Source organism: Macaca nemestrina, chromosome 3 (genome assembly GCF_043159975.1).
Source record: "Macaca nemestrina isolate mMacNem1 chromosome 3, mMacNem.hap1, whole genome shotgun sequence".
Classification (NCBI taxonomy): domain Eukaryota; kingdom Metazoa; phylum Chordata; class Mammalia; order Primates; family Cercopithecidae; genus Macaca; species Macaca nemestrina.
In genome coordinates this window covers 149,381,940-149,404,242 of record NC_092127.1, presented here as the reverse complement: position 1 = coordinate 149,404,242, position 22,303 = coordinate 149,381,940, and the positions used below count along the sequence as shown (strand labels likewise).

Here is a 22,303-nt window from a genome sequence, read left to right as displayed (position 1 = left end):
ATCAGTACATAAATATTTTTAGCAAATTTCCACCATCCAAAAACAGCATGCAAAAAATTTTGAAGTTTATGAAAGAGGATGAAGTCAATTTGCCCAGCAGAACCTAGGAGACGTTCCGGGCTGGAGCTGGCAGATAAGGCAGAGAAGAAGAACAAAAACTGGAACTAAAAAAGGGAGACATTAAAGATCTGTATATGAAACAATTGCTCCTCACTCCACCCACAGACACAGAATACAAGATGGCCAGGAAATTACCACCATTAAAAAGAAAAAAAAAGAAAAATAGTCATCTATCTCTAAAAAAAATTACACAAGTGGTCTGAAAACCGAGAAAACTGGCATGGCTATTGGTACCACAGATAAGGTTAATAATAACTGAAAATGTCACTCGGAAAAAATAGAAATAGTTCAAGACAGAAGAGAACTTTTTAAAAAATCATCAATAACTTCAGAGTAAAGTGATCATGTAATTTATCATCCTACCCGAGAAAATTTAAAGAATGATAACAATGAGCAATTAATAGCTATGCCATGAAAATAACTCTAAACCATGACTGTCTCCTATGAGGCAAGATATATAGATTTAAATAGGTATTGCATCCATAAATGAGAATAGGATGCTAAGAAAAAGAAAACTCAGAAGAGAAAACCTTATAATCGACACCACATAAATGCAAAGGATCATAAGAGATTACTATGAATTACACAACAACAAATTAGATAACCTAGAAGAAATGCATAAATTCCTGGGTAAATACAACTTACCAAGACCGACTCATGAAAAAACAGAAAACCTGAACAGCCCAATAATGAGAAAGGATATTGAATCTGTCAGACCTCTGAGCCCAAGCTAAGCCATCATATCCTCTGTGACCTGCAAGTATACATCCAGATGACCTGAAGTAAATGAAGAATCACAAAAGAAGGGAAAATGGCCTGTTCCTGCCTTAACTGATGACATTACCTTGTGAAATTCCTTCTCCTGACTCATCCTGGCTCAAAAGCTCCCCCACTGGGTACCTTGTGACCCCCACCCCTGCCCTCCAGAAAACAACCCCCTTTGACTGGAATTTTCCACTACCCACCCAAATCTTATAAAGCGGCCCCACCCCATCTCCCTTTGCTGACTCTCTTTTCGGACTCAACCCACCTGCACCCAGGTGAAATAAATAGCCTTGTTGCTCACACAAAGCCTGTTTGGTGGTCTCTTCTCACTGACGTGAGTGAAAGAACCAGTAATAAAAAGTCTTCCATCACAGAAAAGCCCAGGACCTGACGGCTTCACTATTAATTCCACAGAACATTTAAAGAACTAATACCAATTCTTCTCAAACTCTTCCAAAAAACTGAAGAAAAACGAATATTTGTAAACACATTTTACAAAGCCAGCATTGCCCTGATACCAAAGCCAGACGAAGACACTACAAGAGAAGAAAATTACAAGTTAATAACTTTCATGAATATAGATACAAAAATCCTCAACAAAATGCTGGCAAACTGAATTCAACAGCACATTCAAAAGATCATTTACCATGATCAAGTGGAATTTATACCTGGGATGCAAGGATGTTTCAACATACACAAATTAATAAATGTGATACATCACTTTAACAGAATGAAAGACAAAAACCATATGACCATCTCAAAAGACAGAAAAAACACTTGAGAAAATTAAACATCCTTTCATGGTAAGGCCTACAACAAATTAGGTATAGAAGAAATGTACTTCAACACAATAAAGGCCATCTACCACAAATCCACAGCTAACAACATACGCAATGGGAAAAGAGAAAAGCCATCCTCTAAGATCAGGAAGAGAACAAGGATGCCTGCTCTTGCCACTACTAGTCAACATAGTACTGGAAGTCCTAACCAGAGCAATTAAGCAAGAGAAAGAAATAAAAGGCAATCAAATTGGAAAGAAAGAAGTTAAATGGTCTCTGTTTGCAACAACATGATCTTATATTTAGAAAAACCTAAAGATTCCACAAGGAAACCTGTTAGAATAAGCACATGCAGAAAAGTAGTAAAAGTAGTATTTTCAAAATCAACATAAAAAATCAGTTGTTTCAATCAGAAAGGAAGGAGAGAAAAATAAAATAAAATTAAAAATAAAAATAAACCAGTTCTGCTTTTATACATTAACAACAAACTATATAAAAAAAGAAATCAAGAAAACAATCACATTTAAAACAGCTACAAAAAAAAAATACTTAGGAATAAATTTAACCAAGGAGGTGAAAGATCTTACACTGAATATGATGAAACATTGATGAAAGAAGTTAAAGGAAACACAAATAAATAGAAAAATATCCTGTATTCATGGTTTGGAAGAATTAATCTGATTAAAATATTCATACTATGCAAAGTGATCTACAGATTCAGTGCAATCCCTATTATAATTCTAATAACATTTTTCAAAGAAATACAAAAAATCCTAGAAGTCATATGGAAACACACAAAAAATAAACAACCAAAAAAAAAAAAATTGAGCAAAAAGAAAACTGAAGGTTTCACACTACTTGATTTCCAAATACACTACAAAGCTATAGTAATCAAAAAAGCATGATATTGGCATATAAACATATAAACCAATGTAATCAAATGAAGAATCCAGAAATAAATCCACACATTGATGGTCAATTGATTTTCAACAAAGATGTCAAGAATACACAATGGGGAAACAATAGTCTCTTCAATAAATAGTGTTGAGAAAACTGGATATAAAGATTTAGAAGAATGAGATTAGCCTTTTATTTTACACCATACAAAAAATTAACTCAAAATGAATTAAAAACTTGCATTGAAAACCTAAAACTATAAAACTACTAGAAGAATACATAGGGGAAAAGCTCAGTGACATTGGTCTGGTTAATAATTTTTTGAATGTGATCCCAATGGCAAGGGCAACAAAAGTATAAATAGACAAATGGGATTACATCAAACTAAAAAGCTTCTGCACAGGCAACAGTCAACACAGCAAAGAAATAACTTATAAAATGGGAGAAAATATTTGCAAACCATACATCTGATAAGGGGTTAATATTCAAAATACAAAAGGAATTTTATTTAGTAGTTAGGAAACAATAACCAAATTTAAAAGTGGGAAAAGGCCCTAAATAGACATTTTCAAAAAAAAAAAAAACATACAAATGGCCAACAGGTATATGAAAAAGAGGTTCAAGATCTCTAGCCATCAGAGAAATGCAAATTAAAACCACAATAAGTTATTACCTCATACTTGTTAGGATGGCTATTACTAAAACAAAAACAAAAAATGAAAAAACAGAAAATAACAAGTGCTGGTGAGGATGTGGAGAAAAGGGAGCACTTGCACACTGTTGATAGGGTTGTAAATTAGTATAGCCATTATGGAAGACAGTATGGACATTTCTCCCAAAAAATAAAAATAGAATTACAAAATGATCCAACAACCCCATTACTGGCTATATATCCAAAGGATGTAAAATCAAAGTGTTGAAGAGAAATCTATACTCCCATGTTCACTGCAGCATTATTCACAATAGCGAAGATATGGAGTCAACAAAAATGTCCGTCAATGGATGAATGGATAAAGAACATGTAGTATATACACACAATGAAATACTATCTGGCTTTTAAAAAGAAGGAAATTTTGTCATTTATGACAAGACAGATGAACCTAGAGAACATTCTGTTAAGTGAAAACTAAGCACCAAAAGACAAAAACCACATGATTTCACTTATATGTGGAATCTTAAAAAGTTGAACTCATAGAAGCAGAGAGTAAAATGATGGTTACCATGTACTAGGGCTGTAAGGGTGAGGATTGCGATATGTTGGTAAAAGGATCCAAAATTTCAGTTAGACAGGAGAAGTAAGATCAAGCAGCCTATTGTACAGCATGGTGACTATAGTTAATAATAATGCCCTGTACACTTTGAAAATTGCTAAGAAAGCAGATTTTAAGTGTACTCACCCCAAAAAATTATTTGAGGTTAAAAAATAAAAAGAGATCCAAGTGATATTACAACAACTTTTTTCATATTTCGTGTAAATAAAGGCAGCATTTTGCATTGGGAAATAATGGGTTGTGAGCCCTCACAGAGGGACCAATTAGACTGGAAAATTTTGGTGCCTATTCCTGGCTGTACCAGGAAGGTAGTCAACTCGGGTCAGGACTACATCAGCAGAGTGGAATAATGAAGGTCATTCTCTATTCTAGATAATTCACCTAAGAAAAAACATTTTGCCAGAATGATTTCAGGGAAAAACTAATTTGAAAGGATTTTGTGTACTTAGGAAGATCCGTAAGAGGGTTACAGTAAGCTAAGAGAAAACACAAAACTGAAGACAGGGTCTCTCTATGAAGATTTAAGCTTCTTTTTTTTTAACTTTTATTTTAAGTTCATGGGTACATGTGCAGGTATATTACATAGATAAACTTGTGTCATGGGGGGTTGTTGTACAGATTATTTTGTCACCCAAGTATTAAACCTAGTACCCATTAGTTATTTTTCCTGATTCTTTCCCTGCTCCCACCCTCCACCCTCTGATAGACCCTAGTGTGTGTTGTTTCCCTCTATGTGTCCATGTGTTCTCATCAGTTAGCTCCCACCTATAAGTGAAAACATGTGGTATTTGATTTTCTGTTCAGGTCTTAACTAACTGTAAACCAAACCTAAACATAGTAACTATTCTACTTCTCATAAGAGAAAATCAGGAAACAAAAGACACATTTTCTTAATGAGTGATTTATAACATTTGTAAAAAGTCTTTACAGATATAGTGAAGGCACAGTTAAGCCAATGTCTTGCTAAGTTATACAAAAATATGTAACTATTTTGTGCAATGCCATGTAAATTATCAGAGTTAAGTAAAAGCTAGCTATTCTTGTCAAGAGAAATACGAGGCTTGGGAGTTTATTTTCTATATAATTGTATATATTCTAGACCAAACGTTTTCTAATGCAACCCTGATTCTCTTGGTGATGTATTTTGCCAAGCTTCAAGCTTTCACATGACATATATGTATATATGTAATTGTCTCTATCTTATTACTAAATGCACATTCATACTTGGTTTTAAGACGTTTAAATCGTAAGTAAAGGCTCATAACAAGCTGCAATTCATTCATTCAAGCAACTACTTACTGTGACAATGCTTTTAAAACAGTGAGGGGTCAATTTTTTTTGTAAATCAATTATTCACATTCCATAGAATTAAGTGAGATTTAACATTGCAGCTGTAGCAGCATCTGTCAGGCATTTTTTTATAGATTGTGAAAGAACTACACCTTGCCCCATAAAATCATCCATCCTAGAATTATGAATGATTGAATAATAACAATAATTAAAATGCATATAGTGTCTTCAAGTTTGTTAAACACATTTCTGTACATAGTATGGTGTTTCTACAGTCTGATTCAAAATCCTGGCTTACTATTTTATATTTATGTGGCCTTTGGCAAGTTATTGAACTCCTCTGTTTATCAGTTTCCTTATCTGTAAAATGGAAATAATAATAACTGTGTAATGGGCTTATTATAAAGATAAAACAATGTTTACACAATGTCCAGCACATAGTATGTGATATAGAAGTTTTTGCTATTATTATTATCTCATTCGTGACTCACAAAAACTCTGTGAACTAGACAGGGGAGAGATTTGTATCCAAGTTACATAGGTAGGAAAATTGAGGCAAAGACCCAAAGTAAGCTTTCATTCTGCTTTTTTCTTCTGGATTCTATAATGTATCTATTTATAAAGGGAATAGTTACTGATTTATATAGGAACAAAATTCAAAGTTGAATTACTTAGTTTTGCTTACTTGTACAATAAAACAATGCTGGGAGTTATATTTTTTTTAAAAAGTAAGCATTTTAAAACATTAGTCATTTAAAAATACGTATTCAGTCTCTATGATACAAAGGCACTTAGTGCTATAGAATATTTTTTAAAAAGAATTTGGAATTGGAACACATTTTACATATTTAGCCAAAATTTAACACATATAGAAATTATTTGTTTTTCATGCCAACAGTGGTAAAAATAAATTCTATAATGATGAGAGTATAAAAAATTACTTACTGGAGCAACATGTTCAATAAGTAAAGGATTTATTGTAAAATCCACTGCCTCACTAGTGGTTTGTTTTAAATTTCACCACTTATGAAGGTGATGAGATCTCAGTGGACTTTCAGCCCTATGTAGTTTATTGGGAGTAATTATGTAGTAATAATTAAGATTTGAGTATGGGAGTAATGAATTCTAGGAGTAACAGGGCAGGTTTGCATACAAAAGCCTGGATTATACCAGCTGGGTATTGTGGTCCTTAATGTATTTGTAAAAGGCTCATTTAGATAACCCTCTCTAACTCAGAATCCTCTAAACTTAAAATCTATCATAAGTCAGAATCAAGTTGAGCAACTGTTTTCCTTTTTACTCTCTGATTCTGCAAAGGAAGATTTTTATGGAGAATAAGATTGTAAGGAAAGGCATGTTCTACATACTCAAAAGGAAACATTTAAAATGAACTTCTAGTCTCCTTAAAATACACATAAGACATGTCATTTCTTTCTTTTAATAAATATACCTTTTATCTTCTAATAAATATACCTTCTAGGTATGTTTAGTATATAAATATATACCTAGGTATATATATTTATTTAAACCAGGTTCATTGATTTGAAAGATAAAAGGTATATTTACCTTTTATATTTATTATTAATCGCTAAAAGATAAAACACTCCTGGGTGTGGAAGGATGTTTAGTTCATGTTATTAAACATGGTTTCTTTCTGGGTAGGGTAATTTGGAATGATTTTTTTCCTTCTTGCTTTATGCTTCCAGTTTTCTATACTGCTTAAATAGTAGATATATAATTCTGATCGATAATAAAATTATTATTTTTTTAAAAAGCTTTTAAAATAAACTAAAAAATGTGACCAGCTTCTCTGTCATAAGTCTGGCTTGTTTTTTGGTGAGGGATGTGGGAATCAGCACGAAAGAGTAGTACATGGGTCCAAAGGGGAAAAGGGAGCAAGTAGACTCCTCCTAACCTTTCTGGCTAGTATTTTCTGAGTTCTTATCATGTGCGAGACTGTTAGACTAGCTCCACTGACAAGTCTTGCAGTGGCTTCTTCTATAAAAGCAGCAGCAACCTCAACAAAGAAGGAAATTCTGTCATATCATACGGTATGGAGGAAACTTGAGGACATTATGCTAAGTAAAATAAGCCAGTCACAAAAGTGCAAATACTGCATGATTCCACTTACCTAAAGTATCAAACATAGTCAAACTCATAGAAGCAGAAAGTGGAATGATGGTTGCCAGAAGTTGGGCAGAAGGGGAAACGAGGAGTTGCTAACCAATGGGTATAGAGTTTCAGGCGTGCAAAATGAAAAAGTTTTGGGGATCTGCTGTACAACAATGGGCACATTAACAAGTGTAATGTATACTCAAAACTTTGTTAAGAAGTTAGATTTCATGTTTTCTCTTTAACAATAAAGAAATTAGAGAGAGGGCGAGATGGACGACTAGACACATACAAGTGGAACAGCACCCCTGGAGGGACTGAGATGACTGGCTTTTTTTTTTTTTTTTTTTTTTAGAATTGCCTCATTTATTATCTTTCTTTTTTTTATATATTTTAAGTTCTAGGGTACATGTGCACAACATGCAGGTTTGTTACATACGTATACATGTGCCATGTTGGTATGCTGCACCCATTAACTAGTCATTTACATTAGGTATATCTCCTAATGCTATCCCTACCCCTCCTCCCACCCCACGACAGGCCCCGGAGTGTGATGTTCCCCATCCTGTGTCCAAGTGTTCTCATTGTTCAATTCCCAGCTATGAGTGAGAACAAGCAGTGTTTGGTTTACTGCTCTTGCGATAGTTTGTTAAGAATGATGGTTTCCAGCTTCATCCATGTCCCTACAAAGGGCATGAACTCATCCTTTTTTATGGCTGCATAGTATTCCATGGTGTATATGTGCCACATTTTCTTAATGACTGGAATGCTTTAAACAGATCTTCAGAGGGAAGGCACTGAGAGTGGATAGAGGGAAGACACAGAAGCTCAGCTGAAGAGGGAGAAAGTTGGCACCTGTAGGGCCAACTCTACGGGGAAGTTAATGGTGTTTGATGTGTCCCCAGGCATTTTAGCTTCACTGCTTCTCATGATTGGCTGTGATATGATTGTTTGGCCATTACCCAATCTCTAGAACAAGCTAAAGAAACTCTAGGAAAAAAACTTTAGATGTAAGGTTTCCATTTCTATGGATTTGGGGTTTTATCTTTTGTTTTGGGGGATTCTTTGAGTCAAGGTTTCACTCCATTGCCCAGGCTGGAGTGCAATGGTGAGATCTTGGCTCACTTCAACTCAACCTCCCAGGCGCAAGTGCTTCTCCCACCTCAGCCTCCCGAGTAGCTGGGACTACAGGCGCTCCTCACCATGCCCGACTATTTGTATTTTTTGTAGAGATGGGGTTTTGCCATGTTGGCCAGGCTGGTCTCAAACTCCTGAATTCAACCAATCCACCCACCTCAGCCTCCCAAAGTGCTAGGATTTTTTGGGTTTTTTTTTTTTTTTTTTTTTTTTTTTGAGTCAAGGTCTCACTCTGTTGCCCAGACTGGAGTACAGTGGTGAGATCTCGACTCACTTGAACTTCAACCTCCCAGGTTCAAGTTGCTGGGTGTGGCATGAGCCACCACACCCGACCAAGTCTTCATTTCTTTCCCACAGCAACCTCCCATATTATTCATTTAAAAAATTTTTTGTTTACTTTAAAGGACACATTATATGGTAACATAGTTACTGTGGCTTAACAGCTATCAGGACATCATAAATCAGTCTCCTGAAATGCACATTCTAGAGGATTATGTTGAGTGCACATCTACAAACATATAGCCACAACAAAACAAACTCTCTGAGCTTGATTACTTAAAAAACAATGGAGGAATTTGGAGGCAATTCCAATGAGAAAATTACAGAATTTTATATCTCCCACTTCCTGAGGTGATAACATTCCCATTAATACCAGCAACAGCAATGTTGGCCTTCCCATACTCTACAGACAAAATTGAAAACTAAAGGCTCTGTTCAACTGATTCAAGATAATTATTAAATTTTAAAATGAAGCAGTTTAATCTGTTTAAAAATAGAAGTTCCAAGATAGACCTTTAAATTAAAATATATTTTTGTCCTTGTAAAGAAAACTTTATGAAAAAAATGTTGCATTTATTATAGAATTAAAATGGTATGAATTAGCAATATTATCTTTTAGAAAAATAAAAAGAATCGAAATCGATCATGTTTGCTTTCTGAGCCTGTCTTATAAAATTTCTCACTTTATTTCTCAAGTCGTAAGAATATGTTCATGTTGCAAGGCAGTTAGTAGATAACTGGCTGCTTGGGGACAGGCCCTCTGTCTTATCCATCTTTATAGTCCATACTGCAAAAACCCAGAGTATGACATCCAATAAATAGCTGCTGATTTGGTGCTTCACAGAATATTAACCTAGATTCTCTAAAATTTGAGACATCTCATAAAATTTAGAAAAGTACACAGACATCAGAATGGGTTTACACAGCTTAATATAATTATATACAAGTACTATACCATAAGTCTTATTAATTCAAACCCTGGCCAGGCGCGGTGGCTCACGTCTGTAATCCCAGCACTTTGGGAGGCCGAGGCGGGCAGATCAAGAGGTCAGGAGTTGAAGACCGGTCTAGCCAACATGACGAAACCCCATCTCTACTAAAAATACAAAAATTAGCTAGGCGTGGTGGCGCACACCTATAATCCCAGCTACTCAGGAGGCTGAGGCAGGAGAATCGCTTGAACTCAGGAGGTGGAGGTTGCAGTGTGCCAAGATCGTGCCACTGCACTCCAGCCTGGGAGACAGAGCAAGACTCCATCTTGAAAAAAAAAAAAAAAATCAAACACCACATGTGAATATTAGATTAATGATCCAGAGCAGCAAAATAGAAGAATAAAATGTGTTAACACTGAAACACAAGAAGTGGATTGCATCAAATTGAACAGATGTAAAGCTTTTGGTTTGGAAAACTCATTACCCTAATCATTTCAGCTACAAGTGAAAAGGCATATTTTCCACAGGCGCAAGTATAGCATACAGATTCCCACTGATGGGTTTTTTGCTCTCAACACAAAATAATACAAATACCAAAAACCTGAGATAGTCAACAAATTGAATAATTCAGGCAAAAGATTACATAAAGTGCCAATTTTTCTTTCAGAACCAGAGATAAAAGTAAATTACACAGTTTGGGTTTTTCTGTTTTTTTGATTTTTGTTTTGACTTTCATCTGAGCCTTTGACTTTTAAAAGATCATTTTGTCATTGAGTTTGACTAGAATTGTTTTTGCAATGCTGTTAACATGCTACTGTTTTGTTTGTTTTCCTTTTTTTCTCTCTGTGAATCAAGGGTATTGGGCTGTTCTTCCTAAAGAGAAAATTGTGATAATGAAGCTGCAGAGAAAAAATTTGAGCCACAAGCTCTTTTGATGTGACTGTTTAACTCTGACCCTCACTTGCTATATGTATTAATATGACATAAACATATAAGCTTGGGGGCATTTGTCACCTGGAGGATATTGCAGGATTCATTTAGGAGAGAGGGTCAGGAGTCTTGCCAAGACATCTTTGAAAAAGGAAATCTAGGACTATACCCAAAGGGGAGTAAAACAGTCACTGTTCCATTACTGCTTTCAGAAGCCTAGTTCTGCAAGATGACTGAGTTTGCTCTTTCCAGGAGGAACCCAATACATCCTAGGGAAAGAATCGTCTAAAGATGGAATGAGGAGGAAGGGAAGGAAATCAGGGAAAAGGGAAAAAGAGAGTCCATTCTTACATTCGAGCTACTTTTCTCCCTCTAGAATTGTGCAAGTCTTTACTAGAATGCTAACAACCAAATAAGCATGCAACAATTACTTAAATATTGCACTCATTCTTGCTTAGATGTTGCTGTTAGCCAGAAGTCCATGTCTGAATCTCATAATTGTTCTTTAAACATAAAAGATGTGATTTAATATATAGAGGAGAGAAACCAACTGGACTTGAACAACGGGGTCTAACACTAGTGTCCACCACAGCACGTGGTAATGGCATCTAGGGGTCACGACTACACACTAAGACCTTGAGAAGCAGCTTAGGCAGACCTCAGACCCGCCAAGGTACCAACAAAATATTTTTTTCCTCTAGAGCAGGTGCCCATAATCAGAATCCAAAGAATCAATGGCCCCTACATAAAATTTAGGCTGTCTATGAACTTGTATGGGGAAAAAATAACATCTCTATTTCCAATAACACCCAACTGAAATGTAGTATAATTAAATTGCCAATGTAGGCAACAACTATAGAAAAAATTAGAAATCATAGATATTTGCATCAATATAGAGTGGTCACAAACATTTCAAGATATTATTTATGCTTGTCCCTATTATAAAATTATGGTTATAAGTTGGGCATGGAGGCTCACGCCTGTATTCCCAGAACTTTGGGAGGCTGAGGCAGGAGGATCACTTGGGGTCAGGAGTTTGAGACCAGCCTGGCCAACATCCCTTAACAGGTAAGAGATTTACCGGATTTCAGATGTCTAATTAGACTCCCTTTCTCAAACTCTCCTCTTGGATAGTTGCCTGATGAGTAGTAACCCAGGTAAAACTCCAAGACCTGCTCTGATCCTCTTAGCTGCATATATATATTTTGGGTGGAGTTTTGCTGTTTTGCCCAGGCTGGAGTGAAGTGGTGTGATCTTGGTCACTGCAACCTCCACCCCCAGGTTCAAGCGATTCTCCTACCTCAGCCTCCCGAGTAGCTGGGATTATAGGCGCATGCCACCATGCCTGGCTAACTTTTGTATTTTTAGTAGAGACAAGGTTTTGCCATGTTGGCCAGGCTAGTCCCAAACTCTTGACCTCAGGTGGTCCACCTGCCTCAGCCTCCCAAAGTGCTAGGATTACAGGCGTGAGCCACCGTGCCCAGCCAGCTTCATATTCTTGTAGAGCTCATGTTAAAGCTAATGAAAACATCTCATGTTAAAAACATAAAACTAAGAAGAAAGAATAATCTAAGGGTTTTGAATTGGTGCATAAGCTTTCTACACCCAGTAACTTTTGGGTATGAGTTTAGGGCATTTCAGTCCATGTCTAGTTATCAATGTAAATAAATCACTGCAATTTAGACAGTATCATGGTCATCATCCAAATCATTTTTTCTTCGGAAAGAAGACTATGTAGTTCATTGAGGGAGAAAAAGCTGGATATAAAGTGAATTCCCATTACTGGGGAAATGGTTGAAATGAATTATGGTATAATGACAACATGGAATACTATTTAGTCATTATAACAATAGATTAGAATTAAGCTTTTGCCTTGAAGATATTGAAGTATTCTTGGATGGGAAAGATACTTTGTGAAAAAAAAAGTAATAAAAACAATTACCCAAATCCTCTATGTGAATATTATCCTGTGTACATGTATGTATACATGTTTAAATGAGATTGCAAGAGGATGGAGAAAACTATAAAATCATACACATTTGGCTGTTATTAGGTTCTTCTTAGGCAGAAGGAGAAGAAATGAAGGAATTTATGCAAAAATGGGAAATAACTTCAATTACAAATAACATATATAACAGAATCACACTCATACATTATATAAAAGAGAAAGAGAAAAATCAACTCCCCATATTGGAGGAAATGAGAAAGAAGGAATCAGAGTGAATAAGTAAGGTAAAAAACAATTGAGGAGTAGGAAATACTCCCAGAATGGCAAAGTAAGATCCTCCAAAAATCTACTCCTCCATAAAAGCAGTGAAAATACTGGCAAGAAAACTGTCAAAGTTAATTTTTTTTACTAGAGAGCATCTGGGAAGATGGTGGAACAGAAAACACCAGCAATCTGTCTCCCCACCTAGACAACAACTGCACTGGCAGAATCTGTCTGATGTAACTATTTTGGAACTCTGGATTCCATGGAATGTTTGAAAGGTTTCAGAGGTGGGGCAGGGCAGTTAAAGGAACAGAGTTTTTGTTATTGAAGTTAAACTGGTATAAATTCAAGTTAGAGGTTGGGCACAGTGGCTCACGTCTGTAATCCCAGCACTTTGGGAGGCCGAGGCAGGTGGATCACGAGGTCAGGAGATCAAGACCATCCTGGCTAACATGGTGAAACCCCATCTCTACTAAAAATACAAAAAATTAGCTAGGCCTGGGGGCAGGCACCCATAGTCCCAGCTACTCGGGAAGCTGAGGCAGGAGAATGGCGTGAACCCAGGAGGTGGAGCTTGCAGTGAGCCGAGATCGCACCACTGCACTCCAGCCTGGGCGACAGAGCAAGACTCTGTCTCAAAAAAATAAATAAATAAATAAATAAATTCAAGTTAGAGTGCTATCACTTTAGGATGTTAAATGTGATCCCAATGGTAACCATAAATAAAATAGCTATAGAATATATATATATATGTGCTTTGAGATATATATATATATATATATATATATATATATATATATATATGACAAAGGAAATGAGAAATGTTTCAATACTTAAAAAAAAACAAAAACTAAACACAAAAGAAGGCAATGATCCAGGAAATGAGGGATGAAAAAAAGCTATAAGGTATATAAAAAACAAACAGCAAAATGACAGAAGTAGGTCTGTCATCAGTAATTACTTCAAATATTAATGGATTAAATTTTTTCAATCAAAAGACAGAGATTGGCAGAATGGATAAAACCATAATCCAACTATATGCTGTCTACCACAGACTCACTTTAGATTCAAAGACACAAATAGGTTGAAAGTGAAAGGATAGATAAAAATATTCCCTGCAAATAGTAACCAAAAGAAGATAGTGGGATGACTCACTTATGATGGTTTGACTTTTATAATTTTTCAAATTTACAATTGTGCAAAAGTGACACACATTTAATAGAAACTGTATTTTGAGTACTCATATAACGATTCTGTTTTTCTCTTTCAGTAAGGTATACAATAAAATACATGAGCTGTCCAATATGTTATTATAAAATAGGGTTTGTATTAGATGATTTGTCCAACTGTAGGCTAATATAAATGTTCTGAGCACATTTAAGGTGGAGGCTAAGCTAAGCTACAATGTTCTATAGGTTCGATGTATTAAATGTATTTTTTACTTACAACAGTTTCAAGTAACAATGAGTTTATAAGGATATAACTCCATAATAAGTTAAGGAAAATCAGTATCAACAAAACAGGCTTTAAATCAACAATGGTGGCCGGGGGCAGTGGCTCACTCCTGTGATCCCAGCACTTTGGGAGGCCAAGGTCAGGAGATCAAGACCATCCTGACCAACATGGTGAAACCCTGTCTCTACTAAAAATACAAAAATTTGCCAGGCATGGTGGTGTGTGTCTGTAGTCCCAGCTACTCAGGAGGCTGAGGCAGGAGAATCGCATGAACCTAGAAGGCAGAGGTTATAGTAGGCTGAGATCATGCCACTGCACTCCAGCCTGGGCAACAAAGCAAGACCCTGTCTCAAAAAAAAAAATCAAAAATGGGTAGAATAAATAAAGAAGGACATTATATATTAATAAAAGTTTCAAAATAGCAAGAAGAAATAACAATTGTAAACATTTACACACCTAATGACAGACCATCAAAATATCTGAAGCAAAAAACTGATAGAACTGAAAGAAGGCCAGGCGTAGTGGCTCATCCTGTAATCTCAGCACTTTGGGAGGCCAAGGTGGGCTGATCACTTGAGGTCAGGAGTTCAAGACCAGACTGGCCAACATGGCAAAACCCTGTCTCTACTAAAAATACAAAAATTAGCCGGCATGGTGGTGTGTGCTTATAATCCCAGCTACTTGGGAGACTGAGGCAGGAGAATCGCCTGAACCCAGGAGGCAAAGGTTGCAGTGAACTGAGATCGTGCACTGCACTCCAGCTTGGGCAACAGAGCAAGACTCCATCTCAAAAAAAAAAAAAAAAAAAGAAAGAAAGAAAGAAAAAGAAAGAAAGAAAGAAAGAAAAAAAGAAAATAAAAGAAATAGTAGTTGACGACATGAATACCCCACTTTCAATAATGGATAGAACAACTAGACTGAAGACAAGTAAGGAAACAGAGAAATAAAACAATTCCATTTCTAGGTATAAACACAAGAGAACTGGAAACATTTCCACACAAAAACTTGTACATGAATATTCATAGAAGCATTATTGATAATAGTTTTTAAAAATGTATATGCAACCCTAATTTTTAACAATGGATGACTGGATAAAGAAAAATGTGATACAGCCACATGATGGAATATTATTCAGCACTAAAAAGAAATGAAGTACTGACACATGCTACATCATGGATGCATTCTGAAAGCATCATGCAAAATAAAAGAAGGGAGATACAAAGGACCACATATTGTCTGATGCTTTTCATATAAAAATTTCAGAATAAGAAAATCCATAGAGATTGAAACTAGATTAGTTTTGGCCAGGAGTTGAGGGAAAGGGGAAATAGGGGGCGGGGAATATGACTTTTTTTTGCAACGATGAGAATATTCTAAAATTAGATAGTGGTGATGGTTACGCAACACTGTGATATATTTGAAAATTGCTGAATGTACACATTGAAAGAATGAGTTTTATGGTATATGAATTATATCTCAAAAAAGCAGATATTTAGAAAAGTACATGAGAGGGATAATGCATTTTCATCTGAAATAGAAGATTTAGGATCTAGTTATCAAAGATGTGATAAGAGAACAGAACACCCTAAGCTTTCAGCACATGAATTTACTCTCTTGTCACTTTAACTTCTTATCAGAGTTACTAGGTCATTTTATTGTGTTCCATGTTATCTTTTACCCAAAAGGTCTTGGTTGGCAGAAGTTTTCCCTTTCCTTAAAGTTAAATATATATTTAAATAGTTATAAAATATGTAAGGAAAAAATGGTGAAAATAAAATCCCAGATACAGAATACAACCTAGAAAAATTCCTTGCTGAAACATAGTATGAACATTAACTATGGGCCTTTTCCTTTTTATTATTATTATTATTAAAACAGCATTATTATTATATGGAATGTTATACAACATTAGCTACCCAGGTTAAATATATGTATATATTTCATTTTAATAGATATTATATTTGGAAGTTTATGCCACATGTTTCCCAGTTTCCCATATATATTTCTTGCAATAATGTAAATATTGATTGAGAAATTAAAAGTTAATCTCCAATAGTGTCTCCTTTAGAGTAAACATTGTCAACATTGTAGTACTTGTTATTTTCTTTTTTTTTTTTTTTTTAATTTGCTCTTGGATTTAATTCCAGGATTTAAATGTAGTTTAAAGAAAGCACTGCATTAGATTTAGCTACATAAACAGCTAGAATAATTTTATTCCCAGAATTAACCAGTTACTTACTATCTAGTTGAGCCAATCAGAAACCTAGGGTCATCTTTGATACATTCTTTTTTTTTTTTTTCTTTTTCTTTTTTTCTTTTTTTGTTTTTTTTTTTTTTTATTACTATTATACTTTAAGTCCTAGGGTACATGTGCATAACGTGCAGGTTGGTTACATATGTATACTTGTGCCATGTTGCTGTGCTGCACCCATCAACTCGTCAGCACCCATCAACTCGTTGTTTACATCAGGTATAACTCCCAATGCAATCCCTCCCCCTTCCCCCCTCCCCCCGCCCCATGATAGGCCCTGGTGTGTGATATTCCCCTTCCCGAGTCCAAGTGATCTCATTGTTCAGTTCCCACCTATGAGTGAGAACATGCGGTCCCTCCCCCCTCCCCCTCCCCAGATAGGCCCCTTTTTCACATTATAATTTGTTTTCAAAGTGTAACTAATGTTAACTCCAGAAGTACCAGATATCACATAAAACTTATTTCACTTTCACAAAACCTAACTATGCTACACAGTGTAATACAGGGGGTATTCTGGTTAAAGCTTTACGAAATGCAGGATTCTATGTCTTGGCATTACATTAAGAACCTCCAAGAAGAATGTCTTAGGAAAAGACTATTTCTTGGTACTTTTCCTACCCAGGATATTTGGGTAGAATAGAATGTCTGACCATTGTATTTTTGGACTGAAGTATATTTAAATAGCTTTTACATATGCCACGAATTGAAAATAACATCTTAATTTGAGAATAATAAAAGAGGAGGATAAAAGTAAACCCTCTGCTAGGTGTTAATACAGATCTAAGACATTAAATGATACTTTAAGTAAAATTGGTGAAATACACATCAAGTAGTAGAAGTGTGATCAGGCACTTCTAGCAAAAGTGATAAATCATGTATTAAAATTTAAAATGACTATAGTTCATTTATTTATTCATTCAACTAATATTTTATTACACATTGACTATACAGCAATAAAAACAACAACAAAAAAGTCTACTCTTTCTTCTCTCCCAGAACTTAAAATTTGTTTAATAATGCTACTGCAAAGAAAACAATCAGATTAAATGATGATGAAAAACTTGAAAGAGCACTGATCTTAGAGTCCTAAGAGCTGAATCAAAATTTCATGTCTACTAATTGCTAGGCAAGTGATACTGGATACACCAACTAATTTCTCTAAAACTCAATTTCACACTGTGAAAAAATGGTGTATGCTATTACCTGTCTGGTGTATTTCATCAGTTAATTATAAGGATCACAGAGAAAATATTCAAACATTCTCTAAAACTTCTATAATCACAGGCTTGCACTATTACTTAAATGTATGGAAAGCTATCAAATTTCTTGCAATAAATACTTTTAGTTGATATTGACAGTATACTGAGTCTATGTGGTCAGACAGTAAAGACTAATGCTAACTGTCAAGTACATTAACAACATCAAATGACACATATGCCAGGGTTTTGGCCTTTCTCCATTTACCCATCCTAATTTCGCCTGGATTTCTTCTACATGTCAATTTATGCTCATATTCACAAGCAACGTTCCAGCCATAGGAAGAGCAAATGAGTCAGACTTCTATCAAACTTCCAATCTGAGCAACAACTGCCACATGTTTCTTTACTCTTCAGGACATGTGTTTGTCAATCCTGTTTGAATCTTAACAAATAATGGAACTTTCAAAATAAAGACAAATGCACTTAGTAGAAGAAAATAACAATTACTGTAATTGCAACCACATTAACTTGACTGAGTTTTTGTTTAAATTGCTTCTGCGCTTCTGATGAAAACCACTGTTCTTAAGAATAATGAAGTGCGGCCGGGCGCGGTGGCTCAAGCCTGTAATCCCAGCACTTTGGGAGGCCGAGACGGGCGGATCACGAGGTCAGGAGATAGAGACCATCCTGGCTAACACGGTGAAACCCCGTCTCTACTAAAAAATACAGAAAACTAGCCGGGCGCGGTGGCGGGCGCCTGTGGTCCCAACTACTCGGGAGGCTGAGGCAGGAGAATGGCGTGAACCCGGGAGGCGGAGCTTGCAGTGAGCTGAGATCTGGCCACTGCACTCCAGCCTGGGCGACAGAGCGAGACTCCGTCTCAAAAAAAAAAAAAATAAAAAAAATAATGAAGTGCTTAAGACATGACTGAAAAATAAAACCTCAAAATTAAACCCATGAGGAAAATAAATTTAACTTGGCATAATTCTGGTTTGCAAAAATACTGTCAGATAATGAATCCAAATCCATATGAATCAATGGTAAACACTATTCACAAGAAACAGTTAATACCTATAGGTGCTCTGTGAAACAGTGGAATCCAAACTGTCTGTCTCTTTTGGGTTGGAGAAATAGAATAATCCTGCTTTTCCTCAAACACTGGCAAACATATACTATGATAGCTAAAAGTCAACTTAATCCTCCCTTTCCTGGCTCAAAATAAAAATAAATACGCCATCTCAGACCTAAGATGTGATATCCCTTTGTGGGTTTTCATGAAAGGGAAACACTCAAGACAATGATCATGGGTGGATGGGCTTTGTGTAATTTTCAATCACATAACCTTGTTTTAGAAAGTAGAAATGAAGAGGCCAGACAACTATGGATAAAATTCTGGCAGTGGCTGTACTGTGCTCTGATTATTTTTTATTAGCATTGGTTGTATCAGAGCTGAAGCTTCTTGGCATTTTCCATACAAATCCACTCCCACCGAGTATTCTGGAAGCACAGTAACTTTATCAAAAGGTAGAATCACATTCCAGAGCATGTCATCTGTCACCTCTCATCACCTCATCATGCCCCGTGTCCACACTTTCTGTCTTTTCTCTCTCCCAGCTCTTCTTCTGCAATAACTAACAAATCCCTCCCTTTGTCCTCATGCAGAAGAGTTTGGCACATGCCATTTTTCTCAAGGTGTGATTTTTTTTTGTCATTCACCAATATATAAAATAAACTTTACAGCCAATAATAGAAGGTGAAAAAGGAAGCAAGATAAAAAACAAAAACAAAAACAAAACAAAACAAAAACATGAATGTCTCAAAAGTAAACAGGGGGCTGGGTGCAGTGGCTCACGACTGTAATCCCAGCACTTTGGGAGGCCAAGGCGGGTGGATCATGAGGTTAGGAGTTCAAGACAAGCCTGACCAACATGGTGAAACTCTGTCTCTACTAAAAATACAAAAATTAGCTAGGCATGGTGGCACGTGCCTGCAATCCCAGCTACTCAGGAGGCTGAGGCAGGAGAATCGCTTCAACCCAGGAGGTGTAGGTTGCAGTGAGCTGAGATTGTGCTACTGCATTCCAGCCTAGGAGACAGAGAGAGATTCCATCTCAAAAAAAAAAAAAAAAAAAAAAAAAAAAGTAAATAGGGGGATAGCTCCATTAAATCACTCAGCATCCTGTTATTGAATGGGTCCTCCTGCAAGGGACCAACAACAATGTCAGTGACTTAACTTACTTATTAACTCAAAATAAGTAACTTAAAACTTCAAAAACTTCAAAACTGGAGTGCAAACTTTCACAGATGAACCACTACAAAATCAATGCCACTATATTGGGGCAAGCAGTGTAAATTTTCAGACCTCAGAAATATTGAATGGCATCGATACATTTTCATTTCTTACTCATTCCTACCTGAACATCTGGGCTGATGTCATTTCATGTTTAAAAATAGGGAATTTGGCAGGGCGCAGTGGCTCACGCCTGTAATCCCAGCACTTTGGGAGGCTGAGGCGGGTGGATCACTTGAGATCAGGAGTTCGAGACCAGCCTGGCCAACATGGTGAAACCCCATCTCTACCAAAACTACAAAAAAAAAAAAAAAATAGCCAGGTGTGGTGGAGGGCACCTGTAATCTCAGCTACTCAAGAGGTTGAGGCAGGAGAATTGCTTAAACCCGGGAGATGGAGGTTGCAGAGAGCTCAGATCGCACCACTGCACTCCAGCCTGGGTGACAAGAGCAAGACTCCGTCTAAACAAACAAACAAACAAACAAAAAACAGAATAGGGCACTCAGCTAGGCTTACCAGGAAACTGAGTGGAGATTTTCCTCTGTGACCAGCAAGTGATTGTGAATTAAAAGGATTGGTTGCCAAACTTAAAAACCTACTTGTGGGACATTAAAAGCCTCTAGCATGTATCACCTTTGGACTTACTTGTATTCCTGTGACTTTGGTCCCCTGGGAGAGAAGCATCCGTAGTCCAGGCTGGAATGTGCTGGTCGGGATGTGCAGTAGAAATCACAGTGCTCTGGTTATAAATTGTATTTGTAAGAATAACATCGGACCCTTGGATTTCACCATCAGTGACCAAAGGTTCACTCCCATTTGATTTAAAATAGACCTTTTGTAATGTTCCTGAAAGATAAAAACAAAACAAAACAAAATCCTATGTTTGAAATATTAGAAGTATTTATTTTAAAACACATTAAGAAAACTCTAGAGCTACTTTCCCATATGTCATTCTAACCAGGTAAACACAAAGACAAAGATGAAAGCCATAGCAATGACCTCCTTTTTGGGGTCAACAACCACAAAACCAAGAGTTTCTTTTCTACCACAAATCACACAGCCCTGTGATGAAACATGGCTTTCTCATGAGCCAATGGTTTAGAAACTGAGTCGCCTATCAAGGTTTCCTGGTGCTTCAAAAATTTAGGGCAATTCTACCTCACCCAAGACTCACCACAAATAAAATGTGGTGAATCTTACAGCATTTTTCTTCCTGCTTCCTTAGTTTCTTAATCTCACTGGTCATTGTATGCTACTCAGGACCCAGGACATGTGCTCTATCGCTCACTGTATCTGTCATCAAAGGACACAATGGTGCTTGCCATCAGCTTATTTCCCACATTTTGCACTAATTTTCAGTAAACTATGCATAAACTATGCATAATACGCAAATAAAAAATAGGAGGGCTCATACATTTATCAAAACTTGTATCATAGGAACCAAAAAAAAAAAACCCTCTAAAGCACAAACTAAAAGAAGAAAATATCTTCATCTTCGACCAGAAAATAAAAATATAACTATAAGAAATAAGAAATACTCATGTAAAAATTTTTACTTCCATAGGTTATTGGGAAACAGGTGGTGTTTGGTAACACGAGTAAGTTCCTTAGTGGTGATTTGTGGGATTTTGACGCACCCATGCACCCCACGAAGTTTGGCACATGCCATGAGCAGTATACACTGCACCCAACTTGTAGTCTTTTATCCCTAACCCTCTTTCCACACTTTCCCCCTGAGTCCCCAAAGTTCATTGTGTCATTCTTATGCCTTTGCCTCCTCATAGCTTAGCTCCCACTTATGAGTGAGAACATATGATGTTTGGTTTTCCATACTCATTAAACTAAGATTATCAACTGGCCACTTTCTCAAGGTATCCATTCATTGACAAAACAAAGAACCAAACCTAAGATTATTGAAAACCACCTTGCTTTGTCTTTAGGAAGAAACTTTTGAAAACTTGGAAAGAGATCATGTATTTTTAACTCAGTCAAAATAAACAGCAGCTTTTGTTTCCAGAATATTGCACTGTACTTGAGCATGCCACGAAAATAAATAAATGTGATATTGACCCATCCATAGAAATACCCAAGGGAGATTTTCTTTTCTAAAAGCATTTACAGTGAATGCTCTAATTGGCTCTCACTTTTCTAAATAGTCCCAAGGACCATTAAAAATAAAAGAAATATAAATAAAATGTTTAATATCAGTGTATGGAAAAAATTTCTCTACATACGCTTGACACTTGGAAAACATTAACTACAAATAAAAATAGAAAAGCAGCTGTTTCTAGCTAACTGAGATCAACAGTTTCCTCTGCCAAAAGATTCTAAATAAAACATTGAAGCATAAAAGCTAAATCATGATGACATATTGCAGGTAACATG

At 36.2% G+C, this 22,303-nt stretch overlaps 1 protein-coding gene across 10 annotated transcripts in view; it reads right to left on the bottom strand.

The window, feature by feature from the left end:
- Positions 1-22,303, bottom strand: part of LOC105487675 (corin, serine peptidase) — a 276,725-nt gene that overhangs the window by 186,944 nt on the left and 67,478 nt on the right. For all 10 annotated transcript variants that reach the window (XM_071093630.1, XM_071093634.1, XM_071093635.1 and 7 more), the window contains one exon: positions 20,564-20,764. In XM_071093630.1, the coding sequence (XP_070949731.1) occupies positions 20,564-20,764 (201 nt within the window). The remainder of the gene's footprint in view (positions 1-20,563; positions 20,765-22,303) is intronic.